The 26,685-nt window shown below is 35.8% G+C and overlaps 1 protein-coding gene across 5 annotated transcripts in view; it reads left to right on the top strand.

Moving 5' to 3' along the window:
• The window catches only part of Lrp1b (LDL receptor related protein 1B), a 1,950,932-nt gene that overhangs the window by 832,613 nt on the left and 1,091,634 nt on the right, over nucleotides 1-26,685 (top strand). For all 5 annotated transcript variants that reach the window (XM_052726598.1, XM_052726596.1, XM_052726595.1 and 2 more), the window contains exon 4: nucleotides 22,309-22,428. In XM_052726598.1, the coding sequence (XP_052582558.1) occupies nucleotides 22,309-22,428 (120 nt within the window). The remainder of the gene's footprint in view (nucleotides 1-22,308; nucleotides 22,429-26,685) is intronic.

Raw genomic sequence — 26,685 nt, 5'->3', positions numbered from 1 at the left:
TGGAGTCCTGACTGTTTTCTTGATGAACATATATCCTTAAATAACTCTGCATATAAGGAATGTGTATAGGCACTATGATGTACATCTACAAAATAAACCCTCATATATAACTAAATACACCTTACAGAAAAGTAGCTGCTGTCTCCTATGATCAGATTATGTCTAGATTTTTCATCCTAAAATATATATAAAGTTAATATTCTTGTGACCACATTACAGATAGGAAACAAAGACATAAAAGATCAGATGACTGATTCAGTGCAGTTCACAGAGGGTCAGGAGATGCTATTAGTTTCAGACAAACTATTTGTTTTCAAGTAGAATTTAAACACCACTCTGCACAGCTTTTAAAATTACTTACATGCTATTCAGATTGCTTAATAATGTTATAATTATATTTATGTTCATAATATGAATATTTTCATGTTATTATTAAGCCAGGTTACTGACTGGGTTGTATATAATGAGTTTAATAATGGTAATACACACATTCTCTTTATCTATTTGAAGAATCTTCATGAGATAAAATCTCATCAAATAAGGAGACATTTTATAATAATAATTATTAACATCATTAAATCCATCATTAAGCAGTATACTTATGCACATGGATATCTGCATACTTGTGCTGATTTAGAATTAGTGAATGGCATATTTATAACACATTTAGCATATACTCCCCAAGTCTATTTCAACTCCTACATGAAATCTTTAGACATTTTTCTACAGTCTGTATTCTACTACCCAGAATGAATTTTGGACCCAGGTGGGAACCTGAAGGTCATTACAGTTTTGTCACATTTTTTCACATGTAAAAGATAAAGCAAATAGAACACACTAATGTAAGATAAAAACAAGCTGCATTATTTCAACACAGTGATTGAATTCTTTCAATCAAGGCAACTTTTGCTGTCAGAAAAGAAAACATGAAAGTCCTGTATGGATGAAAATAAGGCTTTGGGTAAATTAAAGTAAAAAATGTTTAATCTTTAAAAGAAATGTGTTTCTAAAATTGAGGTGTATGAACTAGGAAAAGCAAACAGTATTGGATAAGGCCTGTCTAGACACTGGTATCTGGAGTATGAATATTGAATAATAAAATTGAAATGAATAACATTATGATACGATCAGGTAAATTCATGAAAATATAAATCAGAAAGCATGTCGCTGTAAGGAAGGAATGCAAACAAAGACTGTAACTTTCTCATCATTAAATCACTTCATCATGCCTACTGTGAAAGTCACTTTTTTCTTTGTAGTCAAGTTTAATTTTAGATTTTAGAAGCTCTCTTCATCACTTCATTTTCTGACCATATTTTACTTTCATTTTCACAAAGTGTGAGTGTTGTTGTGGCTTAGGTATGAAGGATCTTAAAGGGCCCCTTCAAAACCTGACATATGGAAGACATGGGGCCCCAGCTGGTGGCTTCATCTGACAGATCCTAGAAATATTGGGAGCTGTGTGGGGCCTACATCAAAGATACAGGTTACTTGGAGCACTTCCGTGGGGATTTGGACCTTGCCCTGGACCTTTTCCTGTCTCCATTTCCTGTCAACAAGCACATTTTCCTTTGTCACACATTTCTTGCACCTTGTTGTTCTGCCCAAGAGCATGGGTCCAAGCCACCATCAACCAATTACTCTGAAAATGTGCACCAAAATAAAGATTTCCTCCATGATTTAAAGAGGCATTTTGTCATTGCAATGGAAAGTCCTACTAAAATGCTTATTTATCAAAATTTGGAAATTTTAGAAGTACTCAAGCAATAGCAATGAATCTCACGCAATCGAAATTGTTCTTGTCGTGAGACATGAATGCTTTCCTTGCATGACTTTAAACAAGTCAGTATTACCCTTTTGCAGACATAAAACAAAACAAAAACATGGAAAATTTGATATTTTGCAAATTGTTTCTGGTATTCTGAGTGTTTAATTGGAAATATAAGCTGATATGTTAGATTTCAATAGCAGAAAGAGACATTAGGGGCGTATAAAATATATTTGTAATGATAAATTGTTAGAAATGACTAGTTCAAATGTCATATAAACGGCATCATGTGTTTTCCGAAATCAAATAATGCTGTTGGATTTGCACTCTTTTCATCAGCTTCTTGGGGACTGCGCAGTCACTCTGTATAAAGGCAGTGTTCTTGAAGGCTCACACATGTGTGTCTCAGAGAACCTGTTAGAAAGTAAGTCAGATGAAGTTTAAGAATGATCCAAACTCCAAATGGTCTTTACACAATTTTGAAACTATCTGTGAATTTGGATTTTTTTTTTTCTTAAAGGGACTCACAAGCTTTACCTGCTGATCTGTATCATGAGCAGAAGAGAAAAAGGACTAAGGTCCAGAAGCTAGGATCCATAGAGGGAGGCAAACTGTGCAAGAAAACTTGTTTCCTGTTAGTGTAGTGTTCAGAAACTATTCGTGGGTGCATAAATATGTCCCTCCCTTCTAATAAAATGGAAGAAGTATTTTTCAGCATCATTCTCAGGCTGTGCCTAAAACATCTGAGTCATTGTCGTAGGGTTTCTACTGGGGTGATGAAACACTGTTACAAAAAGCAAGTTGGGGAGGGAAGGATTTATTTGTTTTACACTTCCATATCATTTTTCACCATTGAAGGAAGTCAAGACAGGAACTCAGACAGGGCAAGAAGCTAGAGGCAGGAGCTGATGCAGATGCCATGGAAGGGTGCAGCTTACTGGCTTCTTCCCCACAGCTTGCACAGACTGCTTTCTTGTAGAACACAGGTCCACCAGCCCAGGGATGGCACCACCTACAATGGTCTGGGCCCTCCCACATCAATATATATATGAAATACAAGCTGATATTATATATATGAAGAAAATGTATGGATTGCAGTATTGGTCTAGAATGAGTATTCAGAAAGGGCAATAAGTAATCGCAATGAAAAGAGATTCCCTCAGCTTCCATGGGTCTTCCATCCACCAGTGGAACTGCGCAATCAGAGTCTTGTTAGCAGAAAAAATGAAAAACTAAAAGAAGTCCACTGTGAAGAGTGTGTGTTCAGCTCATTAGTCTATTCATTGCTGTGATGATTTGGGGTGCTCTGTGTGTGTGTGTGTGTGTGTGTGTGTGTGTGCGTGTGTGTGTGTGTGTGTGTTGGTGCATGGTGCATGTTTCATTTTTGAAGAGCTTTGTATCTACTATATATTTTTTTTTAAATATCCAAAACACATAGGAGGACTTTTATTCTTGGAGTTTTAGCATATAGTTAAATAAGGGAAATTTTAAAGAACCCCAGGTTCTTTCTCTCTCTCTCTCTCTCTCTCTCTCTCTCTCTCTCTTTTAGTTATAAACAACCTGAATTTATTTTTATATAGAGATGCTGCATATATATATATATATATATATATATATATATATATATATATATATATATATATAATTTAATTTAATTTTACATATCAGCCATGGATTCCCTTGTCCTCCCCCCTCCCACCCCCCACACCCCCCTCACACTCCTCACCCCCCGCCTTCCCACCCATTCTCATCTCCTCCAGGGCAAAGACTCCCCTGGGGATTGAGTTCAACCTGGTAGATTCAGTCCAGGCAGGTCCAGTCCTTATGCAGGGACACATTGCTCAGCCTGAGAGGCTGCTTTTTGATGACCAAGTAGACTTCAGTGGATGTTGGCTCTCTGTGTCCTATTCAGAGGGCCTGATCCAGTTGGGGGCCCCTCAGCCATTGGTTCATAGTTCATGTGTTTCCATTCGTTTGGCTATTTGTCCCTGTGCTTTATCCAACCTTGGTCTCAACAATTCTCACTCATATAAATCCTCCTCTTTCTCACCAATTGGACTCCCAGAACTCCACCCAGGGCCTGGCTGTGGATCTCTGCATCTAGTTCCCTCAATCATTGGATGGGGTTTCTAGCACGACAATTAGGGTGTTTGGCCATCCTATCACCAGAGTAGGTCAGTTCGGGCTGTATCTCGACTATTGCCAGCAGTCTGTTGTGGGGGTATCTTTGTGGATTTCTGTGGGCCTCTCTAGCACTTTGCTTCTTCCTATTCTCATGTGGTCTTCATTTACCATGGTCTCCTATTCCTTGTTCTCCCTCTCTGTTGTTGATCCAGCTGGGATCTCCCGCTCCCCCAAGCTCTCTTTCCCTCGACCCTTGCCCTTCATTACCCCCACTCAAGTCCAGGCTGTTCATGTAGATCTCATCCACTTCTCCGTCATTGGGTGATCCCTGTGTCTTTCTTGGGGTCCTGTTTTCCAGGTAGCCTCCCTGGTGTTGTGAGTAGCAGTCTAGTCATCCTTGTTCCATATCTAGTATCTTCCTATGAGTGAGTACATACCATGTTTGTCTTTCTGAGTCTGGGTTACCTCACTCAGGATGATTTTTTCTAGATCCATCCATTTGCCTGCAAACCTCATGATGCCATTGTTTTTCTCTGCTGAGTAGTATTCCATTGTGTATATGTACCACATTTTCTTAGTCCATTCTTCGGTTGAGTGGCATCTAGATTGTTTCCAGGTTCTGGCTATTACAAACAATGCTGCTATGAACATAGCTGAACAAATGCCCTTGTGGTATGATTGAGCATTCCTTGGGTATATGCCCAAGAGTGGTACAGCTGGATCTTGGGGGATATTGATTCCCAATTTTCTAAGAAAGCACCATATTGATTTCCAAAGTGGTTGTACAAGCTTGCATTCCCACCAGCAGTGGAGGAGAGTTCCCCTAGCTCCACATCCTCTCCAGTATAAGCTGTCTTCAGTGTTTTTGATCTTAGCCATTCTGACAGGTGTAAGGTGGTATCTCAGAGTTGTTTTGATTTGCATTTCACTGATAATTAGGGATGTTGAGCAATTCCTTAAATGTCTTTCAGCCATTTGAGTTTCCTTTGTTGAGAATTCTCTGATTAGTTCTATAGTCCATTTCTTAATTGTACTGTTGGGCATTTTGATATACAACTGACAAACAGGCTGAGAAGGAAATCAGAGATACATCACCCTTTACAATAGCCACAAATGATATAAAATACCTTGGGGTAACACTAACCAAGCAAGTGAAGGACCTATATGATAAGAACTTTAAGTCCCTAAAAAAATAAATTGAAGATTTCAGAAAATGGAAAGATCTCCCATTCTCATGGATAGGCAGGATTAACATAGTAAATATGGCAATCTTACCAAAAGCAATCTACAGATTCAATGCAATCCCCATCAAAATACCAACACAGTTCTTCACAGACCTGGAAAGAATAATACTCAACTTCATATGGAAAAACAAAAAACCCAGGATAGCCAAAAGAATCCTGTACAATAAAACAACCTCTGGAGGCATCACGATCCCTGACTTCAAGCTCTACTATAGAGCTACAGTAATATAAACAGCTTGGTACTGGCATAAAAACTGACATGTGGACCAATGGAATTGAACTGAAGACCCTGACATTAATCCGTACACCTATGAACATATAATTTTTGACAAAGAAGCCAATAGTGTACAATGGAAAAAAGAAAGCATCTTCAACAAATGGTGCTGGCAAAATTGGATATCAACATGTAGAAGGCTGCAAATAGATCCATATCTGTCACCGTGCACAAAACTTAAGTCCAGGTGGATCAAAGACCTCAACATAAATCCAGCTACTCTGAACCTGATAGAAGAGAAAGTAGGAAGTAGTCTTGAATGCATTGGCATAGGAGATCACTTCCTAAATATAACACCAGTAGCTCAGACACTGAGAGAAACAATCAATCAATGGGACCTCTTGAAACTGAGAAGCTTTTGTAGAGCAAAGGATATGGTCAACAAGGCAAAGCGACAGCCTCCAGAATGGGAAAAGGTGTTCACCAACCCCACATCTGACAGAGGACTGATATCCAGAATATATAAAGAACTCAAGAAATTAGGTATCTCCTATATATTAAGCTCTTGTCTGATGTGTTCTTAGCAAATATGTTTCCTGTTCTGTAAACACTCGCTTCACTGTGTGGATTATTTCTTTTACTGTGTAGAAGTCTTTAATTTCTTGGAATTCAATTTGTTAATTCTTAGAATTATTACCTGTGCTATGAAATGTCTTCATATATCTTTGCACATGCTTATATCATGAAGTGTTTTATATGGTTTTTCTCTAGCAGTTTTTGTTTTTGTTAGTTAGTGAGTTTGTTGTTTTTTTGAGACAGGGTTTTTCTGTGTAGTTTTGGTGCCTGTCCTGGATCTCACTCTATAGACCAGGCTGACCTTGAACTCACAGAGATCAGCCTGTGTCTGCCTCCCAAGTCCTGGGACTAAAGGCGTGTACCACCACTGCCCAGCACAGCTTCAAAGTTTTAAGCCTTATAAAGGTTGTTGATCCATTTGAACTGATTTTTGTAGAATAAAAGCTATGTCTGCTTTAATTCTTAAACACATGGAAATTTAGTTTTTATGCTTTGTTGGCTGGAGACTTTTCTTCAATGTATTTTTGACCCCCCTTTTTTTGTCAAATATTGGGTGGCTGTAGCTATGTATATTTTTTTGTATCATATGTTCCATTCCATTGGTCTATGTGTCTTTTTTTTTTCTGCCAATAGCAAGATACAGCTTTTGTATGTTTTGGTTTGTGCGATGTGTATGTTATGTGTGTGTACGTTAGTATGTTGTATGTATGTGTGTTATATGTATGTGTATGTTTATATTGTATGTGTGTATAAATGTTTTGTGTGTGTGTGTGGTGTGTGTGGTATGGTATGGTGTGTTGTGTGTGTGTGTGTTCGTTGTATGTGTGTGATACAGGTACACATCCCTATACACAAGCAGGAAATCTGGGAGGACATTCTGTTGTTCCCTGTTCTATCACTTTCTGCCTTATTTTTTGAGACTGAATATCTTACTGATCTTGGAGAGAAACTGGTAAGTGAAACATTCGTGTGATTGCCCAGTCTTCCTGTCGCTGGTCCCACGATGCTAGGATTAGAGGCACATGTGGCCATGCCTGGCTTTTCATGTGGGTGGTCAAGACTTGAACTCAGTTCCTCATGCTTTTTCAACAAGCACTTATGCAAGCAATTTCCTCAGTCACAGCTAGGTTTGTACTATGACTAACATAATGTAAGACAAAATGGACTGTAGCTAGAGTTTTCCTGCCTGGCCCACAGTCAAGACAAATCTCTGTCACCCACCAGTCCCACAGCCGCTCAGACCCGACCAAGCAAACACAGAGACTTATATTGGTTACAAACTGTATGGCCGTGGCAGGCTTCTTGCTAACTGTTCTTACAGCTTAAATTAATCCATTTCCATTAATCTATACCTAGCCACATGGTTCATGGCTTACCGGCATCTTCACATGCTGTTTCTCATCATGGCGGCTGGCAGTGTCTCTCTGACTCAGCCTTCCACTTCCCAGCTTTATTCACCTCCTTGTTCTGCCTATACTTCCTGCCTAGCCAATGGCCAATCAGTGTTTTATTTATTGACCAATCAGCAACACGTTTGCCATATAGAACATCCCACAGCAATGGACAGAAGGACAGTGTCTTGTGTTTGTTTTTCTTTTCCTTTTTTTTTTTTTCTGTTTAAGATTACTTTGGATATTTTTGTGCTTCCACACAATTTTGTGCTTTGAATTTTATGATTTTATTCTAAGCCTTTGAGGAATTCCATTAATATTTTGATTCAGATTGCATTGTCTATATTGATCAATTTTGATAGGGACAAGGACAGAATCTCTAGTTAGTGGAAAAATACAGACCCCCAATAAAACAGGAAACTAGATCATCTTACAGTCAGGTTGCTTAGCAACAGGACATTGAGTCAGAGCCCTTGACCCTTTCACCATGTAAACATCCTGCATAAACATCCTGTTAGCTTGCCCCACCCTATGCAGATAACAGCTTCTTGCTCCCCTCACCCTGCAGGAACTATTTAAACCCTTCTGGAGAAAAATAAGGTTGCACTTTGATCAGAATCTTGACTTGGTGTATTTTCTTTGTGTCTCCTGTCTGTATCATTCTGTCCTTAGGGTGGTCAAGAACCTGTTGAAACCCTGCTGGCCGAGGCACAATTTTTAGTAATGTAGTCATTTTCACAACATAATTCTGGCAGTCCATGAGCATATAATATCTTCCAACATCTTGTTCAATTATTTTCAGTGTCTTAGAGCTTTCCTTACTAGAGCCTTTCACACCCTTAGACTCATTTTCTATGGGTTTTTATAGCTCTACTGAGAGAAATAAAAATTAAAACTGATTTGAGATGCTATCTCACTTTAGTCAGGATTGCTATTATCAAGAAAACAACTGACCACAAAAACTGGTCAAGATGTGGTAGAAAAAGAAACTTTTACAGTCTCTTTATGTATAAAATTGTGTGGCCACTATCAAAATCAACATGAGAGCCCTCAAAAAGCTAAATGAAATACTACCAAAGGCCTAGCTATAGTACACGTGGGTATTTACTCAGCACATTCTAGAACAGCAGATACACTTGAGATACTTGACATTCATGCTGATTGTTGTTACTTTTCACAATTAACAAGAATGAGAACCAGCCTAGATGTCCATCACCAGATGAGTGGTTAAAGAAAATGTTGCACATGTACTCACAGTGGAATTTTAGTAATCATTAAGAAAAATGAAATCATGACATTCATAGGAAAATGAATACAATAGGAAAACATCATTCTAGCCAAAATACATGAAAAAATACCACAATTTATCTTGTATGTAGAATCTAGATTTAAAATCATGTAAGTGTATTTTAATGCATGATTATATATTCCTGGGTACATACATGTGTAAGACACAAAACCAGAAAGAGAATGGAGTGAGGAGAGAAAGAGATCTGTATGGGTGTGGGTAATGGAGAGGGTAAGGAAATTGAAATATGTGTGCAAGAAATTAGAAAAGAAGACTAAATAAGAGAAGAAGAGCAGACCAGTGCAGGAAGGAAGGAAACAGCAGAAAGAGAATGAAGAAGAGAAAAGTGTAATGACACAGACATATGAAGATAACCCACCATTTACTATGTTAAATAAACCAACAAATAAAGCCTGGTTCTGGCCCGGCTGACCATTGTATGTCTGTAGTTGGAAACTATACTTTTTCCTCAGCTTCAGGTTTGAACATTCTTTTTTTTTTTTTTTAATTTATTTTGCAATACAATTCAGTTCTACATATCAGCCACAGATTCCCTTGTTCTCCCCCGTCCCGTCCCCCTCACCTTCCCCCCAACCCCCCCCCCCCCCATTCCCATCTCCTCCAGGGCAAAGCCTTCCCCACAGACTGAGGTCAACCTGGTAGACTCAGTCCAGGTAGGTCTAGTCCCCTCCTCCCAGGCCGAGCCAAACAATCCTGCATAGGCCCCAGGTTCAAACAGCCAACCCATGCAATGAGCACAAGATCTGGTCCCACTGCCTGGATGCCTCCCAAACAGATCAAGCCAATCAACTGTCTCACCCATTCGGAGGGCCTGATCCAGTGGGGACCCCTCAGTCATTGGTTCATAGTTCATGCTACTCAGCAGGTTTGAACATTCTTATCTGAAGAAATCAGCTTCCTCTATGAAGATGATTCCTGAGGGAAGGTAACAATAAACCCATGGAAAAAGGAGACACTCTCCTTTTAAAAGCAGGATATGCTGCTCTTACTTCGCAGAAGTAAGATGGCAGCTTAGATGATTCAAGCTCTGTTTTACATATCAAGCCACATGGCAAAATAACATTAGTTAATGTATTTATTAATTTATTTGAAAATCAAAGGCCAAAGTGACCAGGCTCTAAAGTAGTACTGTACAAATTAAATCCACAACCTTCCTCTTTACCTGCCTTATGCAGGTAAAATGTTAATCTTCCAAGCCAGAGACAGAAAAACAACAGGTTCTACCTAGATTACAAGCGGTTTGAAGAACTGTTCTTTCCATCCTCTGCTCCGCTTTTTGTTCGTTTGCTCCTTCCTGCCCTCCCTCTCTCCTTCCTTCCTTCTTCCTTTTCTTTCTCCTTCTCCTCTCCTCTCCCTCTTTCCCCCCTCCTTTCTTCTTTGGAATAGATAATGGTAACATTTGTTGAAAATGTTAAATCAAGAAGATATATGTTTGGGCTGGAGAGATGGCTCAGAGGTTAAGAGTACTGGCTGCTCTTCCAGAGGTCCTGAGTTGAATTCCCAGGAACCATATGGTGGCTCCCAACCATCTATAATGATGTCTGGTGCCTTTTTCTGGAGTGCAGGGATACATGCTGACAGAACATTGCATACATAATAAGTAAATAAATCTTTTTTAAAATGAAGATATATGATCATGAACACATTTTTAAAAAAATATCAGTATAATGTCAAAACTCATTAACATTGCCCAAGATGAGAAGCATTTGGGATAAAAAATGCTACTAATTGAGATATGTAGCAGAAAATCTTTTTATTTTTAGTTTCTCCTATATATTATTAACATCAATCATATAGGTTGATGGTATTCACTATAATCGTTCAATTATTTCCACTTGAGGTGATGGTGCTGACTATCAAGCCCAGGGCCTTTTCATGCTAGGAAATATTCTATGTTAAATACTACGGACAGTCTCACTGTGATACATCCACACATGCATTCATCAGGTAAGGATCATGTGATATTTTCTTTAACCATCACTTTGTTGAAGGGGAGCTAGGCTCATCCCAAACCTTAGTCATTTTGAATATTCCTCCAATGAACATGAATTTGCAGGTAGAATTACTTTTATGTGCTGACTTTATTTTCATTGTATATTTAATGGGACGGTGTGGGAGCTAAAATGTATGTTAATTTCAGATTTAGTTTTCTGAGAAAACTTGCATACTCTTTCCATATTCTCCATCCTATTATATATTATCATAAAATGTGTTTAAATTTTTCTTTTTCATCATGTTAGCAGACTCTAATCCTTGTACAGTGTGTATAATGAACCTCAAAAACGAATAAGAGATAATTAGGATTTTTATGAAGTTTGACATTCTTAGAAATTTAAATTTTCTTACTGTATCCTTTCATTGAGAAGATAAAATTGAGTTGTTATATTTGCTTAAGATAATGGGTTCTTCTTGTTATCAAGGAGTATGTGTTTTATTATTCTTACATATCATTAAAATGTCTATAAGATTATTATCTTCCCCCAAGGAGGTTTGAAAGTTTTAGTTAGCCTTTCAGTATGCAAATTTATGTAATCTGCCCAATTTATGTAAATGGGCAGCATTTGTGGTTAAAACACTAATTTCTTCCTTAATTGGCTTTCTATATATGCACCTCTAAATAATAATTGGATCATGTGATCTTCTCTTTAGATGGGATTTTCCTCTCAGATGTTTCTCCATTGGTGATAGATGTAGTTGTTGCCAGTTAGATTGTTGTGCACTAACCATGACCACCATCAAAGGAACAATACAGTGTGTGAGTAGGTGTGTCTCCATAGGTTGAAGTGTATAATTTAGACATATATTTCACAAGTTTGCAGTCGATTATCTCCAAATGTGTTTTCTAGATTTTCTAGTTGTCTGGTATCTTTCAGCTCTTTAACTTTGTTTTGACCCACACTTAATTTGCTGCCTGGGAGGATATTTCCAAGTGTTTCCACAACAATTTTCACAATTACACTGAAGGCAAGGGAAAGATTAAGAGAGAAATCCACTGTAGATACTCTGTAAGGGGAGAGCATCTACAAAACACAAGAGCTGGTAAAATGGACTCTCACAAAGAACCCAATCAAAGGTGGAAGAATGGTGTGGTAGGCTATAAGTTAAACTCCTATAAAGAAGCTCTCTTCTTCACATTTTAAATTCGTCAGTCTAAAATAAAGCATTCATAGGTATATACATATATAAGCATATCATAGTATTCAACTGGTTCTGTAGTTCTTAAAGTTAAACAGAGCAGTCATCTCCTGTTTTAGTGGCTTCCCTTATTCCTATCCCTAAGGATAACTTTCTTTTAGCTTTGCTCTGTTGTTGGTTCCATGTCCCTGAAAAGCAAGGGTTTCTGCTGGTGCCAGCTGACATGTAGATGGAGATGCTGTCTATGAGGCTCATTCTTAAAGCAGACTATTGTTGACTTAGAAATTGGCTCTTTACCTGCTGCAGATGGTTCTAATGTTATTATATTACAGACAGCCATTAAACCAGGACAAGCATATTGGCATCTGCACACATTCTCCAAAACTACATCTAGTGTACTATCAACACAGGTCTTTCATCGTTCGTAAATTCCTTGGTGTCATTTCCATCAAATATATATATATGCATATATATGCATATATATATATATATGTGTGTGTGTGTGTGTGTGTGTGTGTGTGTGTGTGTGTGTGCGCGCGCACGCGTGCGCGCTCTGGAATAGGCTGGGTTGTATACCTGTCACCTGGGAATGTCCCATCACCACTGTCCTCAGAAGTACTACATTTGTTCTTATTTTAGTTACTCTATTTTCTGAATCATGAATCTAAGTTCACTGATGTTGGAAAATTTTTTAAAAAACTGTTTAAAAGCATTCTAAGAAAAGTTGTTTTGCTGATAATTTTCTGCTGCTTTTGTACATCTAAAAATAGTATTTTTCTCTGAATTAGTAAGTCTATTTAATATATATATATATAAAATATATGATAATAGAAATAATGTATTCCATTTTTATTTTATTTATTTATTTTGTTTGTTTGTTTTGTTTTGTTTGTTTGAGACAGGGTTTCTCTGTGTAGCTTTGCGACTTTCCTGGAACTCACTCTGTAGCCCAGGCTGGCCTTGAACTCACAGTGATCCACCTGGCTCTGCCTCCAGTGCTGGCATTAAAGGCGTGCGCCACCACTGCCCAGTTTCTATTTTTAGACACTGCTTCACTGTGTTCAAAATTCCATTTTTATGACTAAAGACTTTAATGTTATCAAGGTATGCCTTCTGTTCTACAAGGCTGACTCTTGGATTTTTGTTAGCATTTTTGTCCATTTGTTTGGCTCTTCATTTGGATTAGTTTATGTATGTATGTATGTATGTATGTATTATTTATTTATTTACTTATTGAGGCAGAGTTTCGTTTACTCAGAATGACCTCAAACTCATCGAATAGCAGAGGATGACCTTGAACTGATAGTCTTTCTGCCTGCATCTCTCAAGTTCTTGGATCACAGATGTGCACTTGGTCTTACATTTAGCTTTCATTAAGTGCCCTTCATGTACCAAATCATTTCAACAGTCCTCTCATGTTGTGCAATGAATAATCTGTGTAGTTAGATTATCAAAACCTGTAACACCATCCCTCCCATAAGCATCAATCTCTAGCATGCATTTATTTTCTTAATGCGACAAAAACTGAAATAGATAAGTCGGTCAGTACTCATTTATTTCATTTTTTCCACCTAAATTTTGTTAATAGATTTGTCTGTTGCAATTTTACTTATTATTCACCTTTCTTTATAAACAGCGTTTCTTGTTTCTAGTTTCCACTTTGGGAAATAGGTCAGAAGATGTCATTGGGCTCAACACAAATGCCTTCTGAGATAACATGTGTTATGCCCTGTGTTGAACCATTTTGTTTGTTTTTTGCTTCCTCACAGTATTGAACATACAAATATCATCTCAGGTTTGTCAACATTGCTTCTCAAGGATTAGCTCACTGTTGGAGATTTTAAAGAACAATGTTAACTCATGTAGGGAAAGGTGTTTTCTTCACATTCTGTAGAGATTTACTTATAGATATTTCTTAAAATATAAATAAGTAGAAATTCTGCTAGGAAAACTAAACTCCCTATTGAAGAAGAGATGACTTTAGTCATGTTGCCTCCCCTACTCTAACCTCGTAGGTAAAATTACAAACATTGTCATATTTCTTTCACATAAGCTGTACACATGTGACTGAGTTGTGCTTTACATATATGTAAGTAGTATCCTTCTGTAATCTACATGAGTACAGTTTTCTTCACTATGTGTTCTTTTACCTACATTCTTCCTTGAAATGAAATACTCCCTTACTGTGTACGTGCAATTTGTACTTGACTGTTAATGTTTTTCTAGGCATTAGTCATACAGTTATTATTAAATGTACTAATCATGATAAAGTCCTAATTTGTGTTAATTTTTATTACCAAAACTAGCATCTAATGCTGTTAAGATATGGGTGTACTTTAAGAATATTTCTTCAAAAGTTTGTGTGTTGGAAATTTGGTCCCCAGTGTGGCATTTGAGGTATGATGAATTTTAAGAGTTGAGGTATACTGGTACAACAGTCCATGGCACTGTCTTCTGAGGTACATTGTTTACATGGAGTGAAGTCTTATTATGGAAAGTTTTATAAACTTTTGAGTTGTGTTCTGAATCTTTACTTGGTTTATTAGTTTAAAATGTGATCTGTCTATCCCTCATATCTTCTGGCTTTCGTAGTACCATCTGTCATGACATCTTTACCAAAGCTAAATTAGTAAGGAGGCCTACCATCAAAACTGTGAGGTAAATAAATCACTTAGCTTTACAAGGTTAATGAGTTTGGATATTTGTTATAATAACAGAGAAAACAAACTAGTATACACGATTACTGTAAAATTTAAATGTGAAATATCAATACAACCTACATGATACTTCTAAATATCATGGCCTTGCTAGAATAAAGCACTTAGTAGTCATCTTTTTTCACCTCATTCTTCCTAAACTGGTTGGTGGTTCCATATTTACATAATCCACTACAAATTATAGAGATTTTATATTCATTAAAATTTTATATTTTTAACTCCCCAAAAGAACTGAATTGATATGAATCAGAATCTAACCCTTGGTAACATTAGAAAGGTGAATCTCTTGAGAAGGAGTATTGATATCTCCTCACTTGAGGTTTAAGCAACTTTATGATACCATGTATGCCACAGTTCAATCTTCAATATAAAGTTTTGTTTTCCTTTATTAATGATTAAGGCAATTGTCATCTCATTAGTGTTCCCAACAGCTCTGTTTCTAGAAGAGCTTATATAGGTTTTCTTTTTGCTGTTGTTATTTTGTTTCTGTAGCTGGAGTCGGAAACCAGAGCCTTGTGCTTTCAAAACAAGTACTCTATCTCTGAACTGAAACTCAGCCTAACCTTTTTCTATGTCTAATTCTAAGGAAAAAAAACTAGTTGATATACTCTTCTGTGATATCATGTGGCTTAAGTGTTCTTTCGGTGAAAACATTCAGCTAATTTTGACCATATTTAAAGTAAAAATTGAAGGTTTGTCTTTTTAAGGAGGGGATCAGTGAAGTTGTCAAATGTATAGAGCTTTTTCACTTTTCTCTTCTCTTTTCAACTCAGAAGAATCTGTGATAATAATACTCTTTTTGATTTGCTAATATCATTAATTTGCCAAAATTATTATGTAATTTAATTCATAGGTTTTCAGGTTGTTTAGTTTAACAATACCATAGAACACATTTTTGCCAAATAAAATTTAAACTAATTTCTAAATTCTACTTCATTTCAACAAATAATCATTTTTAATAAATAATCATTTTTAATAAATGCAAAACTATAAATGTGGATACAGTAATGCATTTATAAAATGTATATACTACAAAGTCAAAAAACTCATAAATCAACAGTAAGTATAGATAGATATTTTCTAATTTTTAAATTAGAAAATGGCATTCTCTAAGCACTACTTCTATTAACATTCAAGTAGGAAAAGACATGAAGATTCTAAAATTAATGTGGAGATAAAGTAGACCTAGACTTCTTAAAATGCTAATAGAAAAGGGCATTGTAATGAATCATACTGCCAGACTTCTAAATTTCTTCTTCTCCTCAAGATACTAGAATGCTGAAAAGAGAACAGGCATGTGGATGAACAAAACATAAAGTTACAAAAATGTGTCCAGCACTATTTGCCAATCTAGAAAACATTTTTTTAGTTTCTTCTGAAGTGAAATGTTCTCTTACGATGTAACTCAGAAATCTCAGACTTATTCAACTAACATTATAATCTGTATTTATACAACACATACTTCAGTGTTTATAATGTAATTCTGAACTGTAAGCAACTAAATGTGTACCAGTTTGTAAACAAATAGACTGCAGCATAGCCATCCAATGGAATACTATCAACAGTATAGCCTAAAGACAGATAGGTGGGTCTGATGTGGAAAAATGACCATCATTTATGCCCAGGAAGTAGAAACTAGAAGTTTGATAGTGATTATTTCCCTGCTCTTGGAAGGACTACATACTCTGAAATCTGCAAGGAAGAGGAGATTTAAAATACTATTGATTCATAGGATTTTTTTTATTATCTCAATATAATACTCTACTTACTGCTAAACAAAAAGAAATATAAAAAGTAAAAGTGATCACGGAGTTTGTATGAATTAACATTTGTTCTTATCTTATTTTTTTCTATTTTCTAGTAATATGAATTTAAAAATCTACTTCATGAATCTAAGAAGTTCAAAGTTAAGATGTTACAAGGCTACATAATACTTGGAAATTGTTAGCTTGCCTTAGATAATATATGGATCTCTTTTTAGTTTACCACTTTGACCTTTTTCTTTTTCATAATTTTTGTAAGGTCATTGAAAAGAGTCCTTAAAATAGATCAAAGTAGGAAAGTTTTCATCAATTGAATCAGATTGAGTCCTTGAAATACTAACTTCTCTCTTTAATTGAAAGAAGCAATCATGTTTTGTGACAATATTGAAAATTGTGATCAGATATGTCTAGAGGTCCCAATTGGGTATCTTACTGATTTAGATTTTTGTAGTCTTGCTAATTGAGTCTGAGACTAAATCCTATGATGATAGCACATGAGTCAATGACTCTGCCACATGAAAGGCATTCTAGAAAAAAATGATAATTAAGCATAACATTTCTGTGGTACTTGAACAAACTTTCTAACATGGGTGATTCATTGTTAATTATATACACAAGAATTATCATTTTGCCTATAATTAAACATAGATGCTATGTAGTTCAAACAGATAACTTTACAATAATTAATAGTGGTTTTATAAACAAGTCTAATATTAAATTTCAATTTCACACTGCTAGTTCCTCAGAATTATTTGTGATCTCTTAGCAGAGTCTATATTTAGCAATTACCTACAATTCCATGTGTTGTTTGATTGTCTTCCTTCCTTCATCCTATACATACACATATCCTTGTGAAGGGACACCAAGTAGACTCAAATGTAGCTCTGATTTTTTTCTATATTTTAACATTAGATCACAAACTGGGTTTAAATCTGACCTTCTAGATACAGTATTTCTCTGTTTTTTATTTCTCCTTGTCTGCCTATCCTCCCCTCATTGGAAACTTTCCAGTGGCTCACACTCCTGTCCCATAGGCATGACACAATTAGAGGGAGTCTACAGATGAAACAAGGAATATTTGGGTTTTCTATTGTGAATTAAGACATTAAGAAGGAGAAGCTGGGAATGAGTATTTATTCATCATTTTCTTTTAGTTGGGCTACATTTTTATAATTGTTCTCTATGATTTCATTATGATATTTGTGTGTGTGTGTGTGTGTGTGTGTGTGTGTGTGTGTGTGTGTGTGTGTGATGTATATGCATGTGTGTGTGGTGTGGGCACAAAACAGTGTGCCTCTCTGCATTTAGCTGTCTGAATACCCCACACAGATGCCGGAGGACGGTATCAGGTAATTTTCTAATCTTATTCATTTAAGGGAAGGTCTCTACCTGAAACTCATTTTTTTCCTTTTGGTTGACAATCAGAAGTCATCATAGATTCTCCTGTTTCTGCTCCCCATAGCAAAGATGATAGGCTCATGTAAGATGATTTCTGGTTTGTTATGTATGTGTTCGGATCTCAATTCAAGTTTTCATGGTTGCACAGCAAATGCTCTTAACCACTGAGCCATCTCTCCAACCTTCCATTCAAAGTCTGCTTGAATTCAGTTTTTCACAACTATTTCTGTGATGCCTTTCCATGTTTCTTAATCATGAATGAATCCTTCTCTTTGTAAATCATAAAATCAGTGGCCTTTTGTGTATTCTTTTGCCTCATGTTACAACTAGTATTTACACTGTTATCCTTTCTACTTGACCCCATTCACTACTGTGCCATTACTAAGGGCCATGGGAGTATGCAGCAGGTGACAATTAGTGTTTGACAAGTCAACCCACCAGACATATAACTCCGTGATGAAGAGCCCCATCTGGCAAAGCCATGGGGTAACTAGCTGTAGAAACTGGTTGTTTTCTGTCTGTAATTTTCTCATATGCCACCATTATGCCTCCTTAAGAGAACAGCTGTGGCATTCTTTCCACAGTCCATTGGTAGTGTGTTTTACATCTTTTGGCATACTTATAGTTGTGGATGTTTAGGTTATGATTTATGTTTAAGCTGTTTAATTCTGATGAACAGATATATTATCAAAATATTCTTCTTTATAGTCACAGGAAAGTAATATTATTCTCAGTCTCAAAGAGAGCCTTTTACATGTTTTGCAAAGGCCTTAGAACAAGTCCAAAACAGACTAAACTGCCCCTGCAGAAAATACACAAAGACTAATTCCTAGGTGTTGTTTATTGCTAAATCAAGGCCAGGCTGTTTACATTGAGATATATCTCCTTGCAGTAGCTCTATTTCTTCTTGTACCCTGACTGCTCAAGCTTCAGCCAATTGTTTACTGTCTGGGATCCCTCACCAACTTAGAGCTAAGCACATGGGTCAATGTGCATTACTAGCCTAAGAGAAACTAAGTGACTTATCTTGTATTGAGAGAATGGGTAGGGCCCTGAAAATATAGTTTATAATTGTCCAGAGTTTGGCTGTGAGCAGCAGCAGCAGTATGGAAAGAGACAACTGTGTAGAGCTATTTGAGAGTTGCTACAAAATGTGAGTGAAATGTGAATGTGCTGAGTGAGAGATGAAGAAGAATGAGAGAAGTGTGAGGGAGTGAGAGGGTAAAAGAGTGAGTGAGTAAAGAGTGAGTGAATAATGTAGAAGTATGTATGTGTGAGTGTGAGAGAGACAGCTGTAAATAATGTAGAAGTATATATGTGTGAGTAAGTATGAGAGAGAGAGAGAGAGAGAGAGAGAGAGAGAGAGAGAGAGAGAGAGAGAGAGAGAGAGAGAGAGCTATATGAAAGAGCTGCTGCTATGTAGAGGAGCTGTGCCTAGGAACTGTGTAAAGTGCTGTATGGTGAGAGAGCTTGTAAATGAGATGTTTAGCTTTGGCTGTAGAAGGTTTGTAACTGTGTGGAGGCAAGGAAGATGAAGCTGTGTAGAAAAGAGATGTAGAAGAGAAAGTATGTAAAAGAAAGAGGTGTAGCCACGTGAAAAGATGCATATATGTAAAGTTATGTAGGTGTATGTAGCAGTGTGGAGATGTGTAGCTGTGTGGGGACAGAAAGAGTCAGAGACTATTTTCAAGAAGTAAAGAGAAAGTTACAATCAGAAAGCATGTGTGTTTCCTTGTTTCACCAGTCATACATAGATTAAAACTTATTCCTTAATACCCTCAGTTAAAAAGTTTCCTATCCCTTGCTACTCTCAGACATTCCATTTTATTACCATGAGCTAACCATGGGTTCTGGTCTCCCATGGTCAGTGTTATGCCATACTGTAAACTGATACATGAATCTACACAACATTTTAGAAAGTGAACCTACACAGAGTGCTTAGCATTGGATGATTTCTCAGGGAGCACAGGGGGAAGTGCCCTGCAAATTGAAGTAAAGTTTGGACTGCTTCCACTGAGTCACAGTTCAATGATCCAACTTTGGGAGATAAATGAACTATCTTGTGGGTTTAGCTAATATTAATTAACTGGAATTGATTACTAATGTTAATTCTCATTTTAAAGTCAAGGTATTTTATTGATTTATTGATGTAATACCAATTATTACTACTTTCTGTGTCTCTAGAAACTAATTGCTAAAGTATAATTAACAATAATAATTTATTAATTAATTAAATTATATACTACCCTCAATCAGATAGTCAAAATTCAGACAGTGAAGTTCTCTCCTATATTTAGAGTTAAATACTGTCCGAGCTTGCAGATACAAATTCCTCTTCTAAAATACTATGAAGGTTCAAAGAGATTTCTTTTTAATTAATTAATTTATTTTATTCATTTTACATACCAGCCACAGTTCCCCCTCCTTCCCCTCTGACTGATTCTTAAATTACCACCAGACATAGTAAGCAGAGCTGAGTTAGAAGAATCAGTTATTCCATATGTTGTATTGGCATTCTTTACATAAAAGGCATGGACATTGTTCATTAAATAACTAATAACATCTATATCCACATTTTGTTAGCATGAATCCAGTATTTGAACTACAAAGTAGATATAGTTGTGTTTTATATTAGTTGGAGCTACATTAAGAAAATGAAAATAGTTATACATATTTCAAAAAGAGAAAATTTAATGTAATAATTTCAATTTTATTTATTATTCAATAATACAAATTTCAATAATTATTTTGTTTATGAAATTTAGAAATTGAGGACAAAAAAATTAGCCTTCTAATTCAAGGACAACATTTATGTTCCAAACAATGGAGTTCACAAACAAACAGACCAAAAATCACCACAGTTTCTGCCTTGGCATACTACATCCTCAGGTAGATAAAATGAAAGATAACTCAACAAATAGTCCATGAAATTGGTGGAAAGCCAAGTACTAGTTATAGTACTAGATATACTAGAAGCAGAATGAGCTGAGAATTGGTCAAGTCAAGTGAGGGTCATGCAGGACCAATGCACTTAAAGCATGAAGTTCACTAGGACTTCCTATATGAGCCCTGAAGGTAAGTTAATGAAATAAGTTTAAGGTAGAAATACATGAAAAAAGTAGATATATACATAGTTATATGCACCTAAACATACACATAGAAAAAGAAGAAATAGAAGAATTGGCAATAGTGATGGTAGAGATGGGTGAGATGAAGTCTAAGGCCTTTGTATTCTGGGGACATAAAAGGCATGTTTGGTACTGAAAATGAACCAGTGTAACCTTCAGAAAACCTCTTCTACAATAGGCAAAAGTATATGCTTTATGCATTGAGGGCCTTTTGGTCTCTGAGGTGGTATGAAAACCGTCAGAAGCTGTATGTAAATAATGAATATGGCTATGTTCCAACAAAAAGTTTGTAAATAGCGTAAGGCTTTATCTTGACAACCCAGACCTAATATAAACAAAAAATAATGATCTGGAGGGGAAGAGGAGCACAACTTAAGCAATGGCCTTGAATAGGAGAGAGGAGGCAGGACTAGCAGAGAAATGATAGCATGGGGACTTTGGTTATTAGCTCAGCTAAGTTTGAAATGCAGGGGGTCAAGAATTTGTACAGAGAAACAGATTACAGACTGTAAAACTAGTAAAATATCTTCTGACCACTCTTGGTTCCTGAAAGAAATAAGAAACTAGGATGGCATGAGTGAGTGAATACTAGGAAGGAGGTTTTGAATTTTAAGAGAAGAAATATGTTGTATTTGAAAGTAATTAAGTTAAGGGAAGAGTAGAGGCAATTATATCCTACTAAAATATCCAGTGTTCAATTCAGAATGTTCCAGATACCTTATTTTGATTTGTTGTCTATGTTTCTGTATTTTATAAAGCACCAACTAAATTTTTGCCAAGGAGCATCATATTTTTACTCACTTAACTGTAGTCTTCAAAACTTTTATCATTCATCCTATGGGAAAATTCTATTGCTATAATATATTAGAACAAACTTTTCAAGTCAGATAAGCAGTCATATCTTCTATTGAAATGTTTTTCAAAGCTAGCAGTTCCTACTCTCATTAGCAACTGATAGGGCAATGTGTGCTCCTATCACCTTCTGCCTTGTGCATTTATCACAATGAATCTGAATTTACTTGGAGGGTTTGCTAACTTGTTCTGTAATGATGTATTTCTTCTGAAAGAATTCAAGCATTATGAAATATATTATGTCTAGTATTTCCATGATATTTTTCACCAATGAAAAGTAAATTATTGAGATAGAATATACTCCCATTGATTTTATGCAGGTTACACATGGATTGGTAAATCAAAACAAGCTTCCAAAGATAGAAAATCAACTGATGCATCAGGCAGAGAAGGCATAGATGGGGAAATGAACCTTCACACTGACACTTTTCCTCTTGAAATAATTTCATTAACAGAATTTCAAAAGACTTGTTATTTGAACATAGTAATATTCTAATGTGCTGAAAACTGAACACCCATTGACATTAACTGTTGTTACCAATCCTTCAAATAAATGTAAACCAGTCTGTTTTTAAGACAATAGATACAGCTTTCTCCTTGGTTCAACTATGCTTAATATTAGTAGTATTTAAATTTAAACATTTGTATGTACACAATTTGATACAGAGGCTATATTTTTTCCTCTACAGAACTGCTACCCAGTTGTCAGCAGCTGAATTGCCAGTTTAAATGTGCAGTGATCAGAAATATTACAAGATGTTACTGTGAGGATGGATTTGAAATAACAGAAGATGGGAGAAGTTGCAAAGGCAAGTATGAAATGTAACTCTCTCTGTATTGGTTGGCATGTAGCAAGTACCAGAGATAACCACATTAAGAAGAAGGAAGCTGTATTTTGGCTCACAGGTCTTGAAGCTTCAGACCCTCTTTAAAAAGCAGCATAGCATTTTAATACGAGTGCACAATAAACAAAGCCTTCCCCCTGTGCCATGAACAAATAGAGAACTGGAAAGTGGAGATCCACAGGCCCTTCAAAGCAGTATTGATAATCCAAGACCACCTACTAGACCCCATTCCTCTAAATATTTCCCCACTTCTCAATACTTCTATGGGTCAAGTATGAAGCCTCTTATTCATTCTTCTTGAGACACCATTTACAATCCAAAGAAAAATAGTATCTAATACTTGTGCATAGGCTTGGTTGATAGAAATTTAATTAAATATCTGAAAACAATAATTTGTCATGTTAAATTTTTACAATTCTTTTCTTCTTTCTTAAAATATAAAGGCTAGCATTACCTATAAAATATAAACATTATGTATGCATTTGTACCAATTTTCAATTTATTTTGCAGTAATAGCAAAATTTGGAAATAACAGTAGTATTTTTTAGTACTCCACTACCACACTAGATTCACTTATGTTAACTTCATAATTAGTTTATGTTTATCATATTGCTGCAGTATAGTAGATATGCCATTAAATAAGTTAATTACTAAGTATGCAATATTCTTTAAGGTTTTGACATCAATAACTTTGGAATCTGACATTTTATTAATATGACAGAAGTCAATATAAATATTGACTTTCACATTATTTCCATTTCTTAATTCTAGTTTGGGGGGCCAGGAATTGGTAGTGCAATGCTTGCCTAGCATGTATGAGTCCCTGGGTTTGAATCCAGCTCTCCAAAGGGTTAAGTGGTCTAAATTTTCTGAGTATTCTTCTGCAAATGGTTATTCTCCAAAATGATTCATTTGTAACACTGAAATAATATAGGTCATTGCTCTATTATTTTGATTTCAATGATACATACATATATTGACATATGAATAATCTTTATGTACTTATAAACACAATATGTTGTGTGCATTTACATAGTACCAAATATACAAACATTTATACACACATATATGCTTAAATATGCTGATTATATACAAAGATATATTTATAAATTTTATAAATGCAATATATAACAAAAACAGAATACTTCATTGTGCAAATCACTAATAAACACAATATTTTCAAAATAATTTATTTTTTTCTGAAGTAATTTTACTTAGGTGATTATTTTTCCACTTTTGACTTAATACAGAATTTTAAACTTAAAAGAATTGTGAATGAAAAGAATTTTCAAAATCTTGATGTCGAAATCATTAAAAGTGAACTAAGACTATTTTAGTGACTTTTCTGCTGCTGTGATAAAACACCATAACCAAGGCAACTTACATAAGAGTTTATTTGGGCTTATGATTCCAGAGGGATAAGAGTCTATCACCAACATGTCAGAGCAGTATACTGGCAGGCAGGCATGGAGCTAGAAGAGTGAGCTCACATCTTAAACCACAAACAGGAAGCTGAGAGAGCCGACTGAAAATGGCATGAGTCTTTTAAACTTCAAAGCACCCAGTGACAGAAACAACACCTCTCATCTCATCACTCATCAATCATTCAAAAATGTCTCCTTAATCAGCACTGCCAACTGGGGATTGAACATTCAAATGAACAAGACTATGGGAGGTAGTCTCATTCAAACTCAAAACTTCAAGTCTACAGGATCAATATTCATCATGAAGAAGCTCTTTTTCTTTTGAAAAATACTTGGGACTTGACTTTTAGGTTATTGTTTGTTTTGTGTGAAACACAAATGTTACAAAAGCATTCATAATCAAATATTTAACTTATCCTAAATCTGCCATAGGAAGACAAAATACCATTTTAAAATAACCTTTAAAAGTCAGAAGACTATACATGAAAGTTCACATTTTTTAATAAATCAGACCAACACTAATGTCTTCATAATAATGAAAGTCAGACCAAGATAAGTGGTTCAAATATAAGCATCTATGGACATGCTACAGTTTTCCAGTTCAGACCTGATCTCACTATTTATGCTTGGGGCTAGGAGATGGACCTCTGGGCATCCTTCTCTCTCAGTAAGTACTAATCCAAAAGATTCAATTTTGTGCTTTTTGGAGCAAATGTAGAAGTGAATTGAAGTATAGGAATCATTAATCTCTTAATTAATGGTAAAAGCTCAGCCATAGTCACTTTCTTTTGTTGAAAGAAGGAAAAAACAAAGGCAAAGATATGGAAGTAACTCATAGAAAATGAATTCCTTTTATTTTGCTTGCACTATTTAGTGGCCAAGAATGTGGAACAATTGTTTCTCTTCAACTGTATTTCCAGAAAATTCCTTGCCTTTACATGGAAAAAGAAGGCATCATCTCAAGAAATGGCATGCCTAGTCTTCTGCAGCCAATTTTGTGGAGTTACATGAATGCCACAGCAATATGTTCTGCCTAGGTTAAAAGAACAAAGGAAATTATTAATCACATTTCTCTCTGGGATACCATAATCATATCAGTAAAACTAAAATAGAAACCAATAATATTAAAGTTGGAAAACCTGTGAAAGTAAATAAGCATCATTACTGCAACCAAGAGTTGAACTTTTCCAAATGTAAAGCTAAATTTCTTTCAACATTACTGTAGACATAGCTCCAAACACTGTTCTTTCTATCCCCCAAAGTACTTACTTCAAATGAGCCATCCATGACTGCAAGTTATTATAGGACTATAAAGAAATCCAAAGTCAGAGGAAAGAATTCCATATAGGTTAATTTTTTCCCAACTTAAATACCCCCTTATGCTACACAGCAATGATTTTTGCTTTCCCTTATTAAATTCCTTTATTAGCTTTGGTTTTCCCAGATGCGAACCGTGAAACAAGAATTCAAATGTAAGTTTATTTTCTTTTTTTTCCCTGTGTTCTCTGTTTTCTTCCTTTCACTTCCCCCTTCCCTTTTCTATTTCTTCTTTCTTCATTCTCTCTTTCCCTCTCTCTTACTCCATCCTTTCCTTGTTTTATCATAATGATACTGAGAGGTGATCACAAAGATAAGCATACTAATATTTGAAGAATTAGTATAGTCACAGCAAATTCTGACTGAAATCTAAATGTGTGGTAAAATCTTGCAGAAGGAAGGACAAAACAACTGTGCTTTTTTTCCTTGTCATTCCAAAGAGTAGATGGTTGTGTGTTGGAGGTGAGATCATCTCTCCATCTTTTTTGGACTGCCTCCCTGCTGGAGCTTCTCATGGGAAGGAGAGCAGGGTTGTCACAAGACCCTGCCTTGTGAAATTGCACTGAAAGACCTTTGGGAAGTGGGAAGCTATTATCTGCTACAGGTCTCTTGAGAATCTCTCTCTAAATTAACCCATGGAATTCTTTATTCTCCTACATTATGCTTTAGTTGTCTGTTTTCCTTCAGCTTTAGTCAATGGGTTTACTTTTCTCAACACAGATCATTGTAGGTACCCTCTAGTACCTATAAATCAACTTACTCGTCTTACCTTTCCTGACTTACATTTAAACACATCAGTATTTCCTTTATTCTCATACAATCTACTTCATATATTCACTCTTTCCATTTTCATATTTATTCAACCCACTTCATGTACTGGTTAATGTACTCTCCAGTTTCCACCTCTCTTACATACCTTGAAAAACTGCTCTTTGCTGCCTCACTATGCAGTCAAACAACATGTTCATATTCTTCCACATTACAAAAGAGAGTAAAAAGAAATAAAGAAAAAAGAAAGAAGGAAGGAATGCAGGAAGAAAGAAAAAAAGAAGGAAGGAAGGAGGAAGGGAAAGAAGGAACTCTCAAAGGTCTACCAAGAACTTGCCTCTGTTTGCCGTCATCACATCATAGCTGCCGTCATCCTTCTTTAATGTCCAGATCTTCTCAACTGACTACATTGTGTTCTTAAATTTGTTACTTTTATTACACTTTTCAAGCCTTGATGGCTTGTAACCTCATTATTCATTTAAATCAGTTTTGAAGATCATCTTTCCCTTATGGCTGAGAAAGGCTAACCCTTTCATCACTGTTCCCTTTTATATCCCTAATACTTGAGATGTTTGAAATGTCAGCATATTTCTTAGTATATTCACACATCCTCTGTTTCAGTTACCATACTAAAAACTATATACTTACTGTAATTTCAAGGACGTTTAAAGGATTTCAACATCCTAGAAGTAAAAACTGTTGTTTGTATATG

The sequence above is a fragment of the Peromyscus californicus genome, unplaced genomic scaffold, assembly GCF_007827085.1.
Source record: "Peromyscus californicus insignis strain IS unplaced genomic scaffold, ASM782708v3 Scaffold_7__1_contigs__length_154581171, whole genome shotgun sequence".
NCBI classification, from domain to species: Eukaryota; Metazoa; Chordata; class Mammalia; order Rodentia; family Cricetidae; genus Peromyscus; species Peromyscus californicus.
Note: the sequence above shows the minus strand (reverse complement) of the source record. Positions and strands in the feature narration are given on the sequence as shown.